Genomic DNA, 5,092 nt, shown 5'->3' on the forward strand with positions numbered 1-5,092 from the left:
GGAAGGAGGGGGAGTGGATTGGAGGGGCGGGGGTTGAGGGATGGGATAGGGGAGGAGAAGGGTGCGGGGGGGAGAGGAGCGCAAGAGGAGAGGAGGAGGTGGAGGGAAAGAGACGGGGAGGAGGAGGGGAAGGGGAGGGGGATGGGGGGGGAGAGGGGGGCGAGCGGGGATGGAGGTGGAGGGAGGAGGGGGGGAGGGGGAGGGGAGAGAGTGGGGTGGAGAGGGAGGGTCAGGAAGTGGGAACGGGAGAGTTGAGAACAGAGGGAGGGAGCTGGGGATGAGGATGGGGAAGGAGAGGTGCGGTGGGGGAGGGTAGGAGGGAAGTGGGAGGGGGAGACGGGGTAGGAGGAATGGAGGGAGGGGAGAGGGGAGGGAGGTGAGAGGGAAGGAGGGGGAAAGGGAAGGAGGACCGAGAGGGGGAGGCGGGTGGAGGAGGATGTGTGAGTAGGAAGGGAGGAAGAGGGGGAGGAGGAGAAGGTGGGGGGGGGATGGGGGGAAGAGGGGGGGCATGGAGAGTGATAGGAGGAAGGATGAAGGGAGGGGGGGGGGAACTCAGGAGGGGAGGGGGAGAGGTGTCGGGGGTGCGCAGAGGGATTGGGCGGACGGGGCGAGGGGGCGGGAAGGGAGGGGGGGAGTCCTGGAGGGGGGGGAGGGGGAAACAGGCGCCGAGTGGGGGGAGGCGGAAGGGGTGGAGGGAGGAGGGGTGGGAGGGAAGGCGGGACCGATGGGAAAGGGGAGGAGGGGAGAGGGGGGGAGAGTGGAGAGTGGGGTTGAGGAGGCGGGTAGGGTACAGGAGGGAGGCACGAGAGTGGAGGGGAGGGAAGGGGTCGGGGGAGGAGGATTCGGGGGTGAGGGGGGCGATGGGGCAAGGAAGGATGGGGGACGCGAGGAGGAAGCAGTGAGGGGAGTGGACGGGGGGACGGATGGGGTGGAGTGGATGGAGGAGAGAGGGAGCACGGGGGGAGGCGGGGGACGTGAGGGGAGGCGGGGGGGGGAGGACGAGGGAGGTGGAGGGAGGGGAGCTTAGGAGATGGGGGGCGAGGAGGATCGGGAAGGAGGGAGGAGGAGTAGGGTAGGAGGGGGGGAGGAGGGGAAGGGAGGGAATGGAGGATATGTTGGGGGCGGAAGGTGAAGTGGAGAGAGAGGGGAGGGGAGTGGAGGCGAGCCGGGAGAGCGGGAGTAGGAGGGGGAGGAGGTAGGGGGAAGAGGGGGGGAGGAAAAGGGGAGGAGGGAAGCGAGGAGGGGGGGGGCGAAGGGGGGGAGAGGGGGGAGAGGAAGGGAGAGGGTGGGGGATAATCTCCGAATCGGACGGAAGGTGTGGACAGAGGAGAGGAGGGGGGAGGCGAGGGAGGGAGGAGGGACAGGGCGGGAGCGGAGGATACGGGGAGGGTAGGTGGGTGGGAGCAGGAGGGGGGGACGGGAGGGGGAGCGAGCGGGATGGGATGGGGGGCGGAAGGAGAGAGGGATTGGGAAAAAAGCGGGGAGGGGACGGGCGTCGGAGGGAGGTGGGGCGGAGAGTGGGGAAGAGAATGGAAATGAGGGGGCGAGGGAGTGGAGGGGGAGGAGGAGGGAAGGGTGGGGGGGGATGTGTTGGGAGGAAGAGGGAGAGAAGAGGAGGGAGGAGGGAGGGGGGGGAGAGGAGGAAACACGGGAGCGAGGGGGAACGAAGGTGGAGGGGCGGGGGGGAGGGAGGGAGGGGAGCGGAGAACCTAGGAGGAGGAGGGAAGCAGAGGACGGAGGCTGGAGTGGGGAGTGGGAGGGGGCGAGAGACAGGGAGCGCGTAAGGGGAGGGGACTGGAGGAGGAGGGTTAGGGGCGGGGGGAGGGGGGAGGAGGGGAGGGGGGGGAGGAGGAGAGAAGCGGGTCATGGAGCGGAGTAGAGGGAGGGGGGGAGGACGGGGAGGGGGGCGAAGGGAAGGGAGGGGAGGATAGGGGAGGAGGGGGAGGTAGTGGGAAAACGGGGATGGGGAGGGAGTGGGGGAGGATGAGTAAAGGGGAGTCTAGAGGGAGGGGGAATGGGAAGGAGTCTTATGAGCCGGGTTCAATATCCTTTATTCTCCCCGGCTCATGTAGTGTTTCTATATAGGCCTTGTGGTGTGTGTGGTTTATTGGCTGCAGAGGCGACTGAACTTTGAAGCGTTTGGCCTTTCCGAGAGAGTGGCGTAAAGAACTCTGAGCTGCTGTAGTGTACTTAGTTAGAGTTGCTTCCTGTTTAAAAATTTTGGTTTAATTTAAGCTAATTTTGTTAGATTTGCTGAGCTGATTCCTTATAACTTGTGCGGACTTAGGTTCTACGGCCCCCTCAATGATGAGTAAGTTTGCTTTTTTTAATATTTAGTGTATTATTTTTTTATTTTTTTCAAACTGTGAAGGTTAAGAGCACATGGATTTCCAAAATTGATAGCTTTGCTTTTATTAAATTTTAGTATTCTGGCTGTTAACTAAATTTTACATTTGGCTTTCAAATTATTTCTCTTACACTTTTATTAGTTTTCACCCTTTCTATTCAGCTTTAAATTATTTTTCTGTCTTCATGTGAGGACCAGTCCTAGCTTTGTTAAGTTCTTTTTAATTCTGCCCAGCCAATATTGTTTGTTAATGTGTCCCACTTGTTAATGGTAGTTTTTGTAAACAAAACCCAGAGAGACTGCCTGAAGGTTCATTTGCTAAATTAAGCCTTTCTGAGAGATGTAACGTTATTGGGTCTTTTTAGCCACATAACTCCCCTCTTTATAGCCTACTTGGTTAATTTAGGCCTGTCTGCCATCAAAATTTTAAATTTAGGATTCTCAGTTATTAGGACTGTACTCTTTGGCCATCTGTTTTTTTCCTAATCATTAAAATTTTTTTTTTCACCAAGATGTAACGTGTAATTTTGTTTCTGTGACAGGAGTGGATTTTCATACTAACTTTTTTGGGGTTGTTGTTTGTGTTGGGAATTTTATTTAATTCAGTTGCCCTTCCTTGCTTTTCACAATTTTGAGCCTATTCTGTCAATAAATGCCTGTTTTAAAAATGTGCTTCTAAACAAATTGTTACGTTATGGTAGGCTTTTTACTGCGTATACCTGAATAAATTTCTTTATAACTTATTGTTTTAGTCTTTTAAATGGGAATATCTTGTTTTTATTTATTGTTTTCTAATGTTACAGCTTCTATATTAGGTTCTATTTTAATTTTTATCAGTAATTGATTGGTTTCTGTTGATATTTTGAATTTTTGGTAATTTAAATTAACTTAAAAATTCTTGTTAGATAACCTTTTGGCACTGTTACTTTTATTAAAAATCTATATTGTTTGGCAACTATTGTATTATTTTTTATTAACTTTTAAAAGGGTACTAGGCTGAAATCTCTGGTTTTCAGGGTCCATGGGATGAAATTGTTTTCTTCCTGTCATCTCTCCATCATGCGTGGTGCAGAGAACTTCGCCTTTGCGCTCTGCTGAAGGACGGCCACCATGATGGACATACTACCAGTCAACCCATCTGTGATACCCTGTGATATTGATATGTTGCCATTTATATGTATTATAATTTTGTTATTTAATTTTAAGTTAGTTTTAGATATTATGTAGTTATTTTCTTGGATATCATTAGGAGCCCGCCCTTAGCCGAGGATACCGGGGGTGGAATTGGCTTTTCTTGTTTCAAATTATTGGCGTTTCTATTTTTGGTTTGCAGGTGTTGGTGCACCCTGACAAGATATTGTTTGAGGTATACTACTGTCGGGCACTTTTTAATTTTTTTTTTATAGTATTATACTATTCAATATTTATATCTGACTGGATGGGCCATGTTATTGTCTTAGTAAATGAAACTGTGTATACTGACCACGGTGTTCATTTTTTTTTACCTAGTTTAGTTTTGTCCGGCATCACGTTCGCAACCTTGGGCACGCGCTTCCCTGTTGGTCTCTGCTGTGGGTGTGCGAGCGGCGATGTGCGGTTTCAGTATATGAGTCTTAAGCGGAACAACCGACTCTTAAGTTTCTTCTTCAGTAACACCTACCTTATGCAGTTTTACGCCCTTATTTTGTATTGTCGTTTTTGTTGTTGTTGGGAGATGCTTTTTTTAATATTTTTTTAATGAGTACACTTTTTGAATCATTAAACCATGAAATTGAAAAACTTTGATACTTTCCCTGAGTAACCTATAAAAATATCGAAAAAGTTAAAGAAGCGTTTGGATGCGTATTAAGTAAATGTTGAAAATTAGGCATATTTCATAGAATGACTACAAATAGGGCCTTGCTACAAAGCAAAACGAAATTACTATGGTTCTGTTGTAACCTATTGTTATCTTGATGAGTTCTCGGTCAATAATCTTTTTTATATTTATTGAGTTAACATTATAGATTAATATATAAGGAAGGATTTTATAACAATAATTAGATCTGAAATGAAGAAAATTTTCAATTCATTAATGAGCATGAATGGTGCTACATGGGATGCTTGTGGAATACTAACCACCACTCAACTCTAACTGACATATCTCTCATATTATAACCATAGTGCACATGAAGCTATCTCATTAGTGAAACATGTGAATATCACCGGTCTGTTTAAACAGATTTTGTGGTTCATATTACAACATGAGCACTTCATGCAATATTCATAGTTGCAATATTCTGGCACTGCTCCCTAATAGAATTGTTAAAGATAATTAAAATAGAATTTTCAGACCCATAAAGAATAATATAAATTTCTTCGTTGTAGCTGTTACACAGTTATAGGTGTAAAAATCAAATTGATATTGTTCGAAAACAACTTACAAAACAAATTTTACATAAGTGTATTAAAAAAAATTACTTTATTGAAAATAATTCTTCTTAACTGGAGGAATTGTTATAATTACAAAACTAAACTGAACATTACATGAACGATCTGTGTAAATTAATTAGTACAGTAAATATCATTTATTTTGTTTCTGAAATACATTTTACTATCAATAATGGTTTTAGTTTCCAATTGCATTTACTTAAAAATATACCATATTTTAACGATTTTTAGACTAAATTTTACTTTATTTTAAATAAAGCTAAACACCTTAAACATGAATAAAGTGTTTAGCTGGTCAATTGACTGACCTATTAA

At 46.8% G+C, this 5,092-nt stretch overlaps 1 protein-coding gene across 1 annotated transcript; it reads right to left on the reverse strand.

The window, feature by feature from the left end:
- Positions 1-229: 229 nt before the first annotated feature.
- On the reverse strand, positions 230-1,867 carry LOC124363563 (proline-rich extensin-like protein EPR1). The gene has a single exon (XM_046818816.1). The coding sequence runs from the start codon at positions 1,865-1,867 to the stop codon at positions 230-232; it is 1,638 nt and encodes a 545-aa protein (XP_046674772.1).
- Between the last annotated feature and the right edge of the window lie 3,225 nt (positions 1,868-5,092).

Source organism: Homalodisca vitripennis, chromosome 5, assembly GCF_021130785.1.
Source record: "Homalodisca vitripennis isolate AUS2020 chromosome 5, UT_GWSS_2.1, whole genome shotgun sequence".
NCBI lineage: Eukaryota > Metazoa > Arthropoda > Insecta > Hemiptera > Cicadellidae > Homalodisca > Homalodisca vitripennis.

Coding starts and splice junctions, on each gene's coding strand:
- LOC124363563 (XM_046818816.1), bottom strand. CDS start 1,867: ATGACCCGCTTCTCTCCTCCTCCCCCCCCTCCCCTCCTCCCCCCTCCC.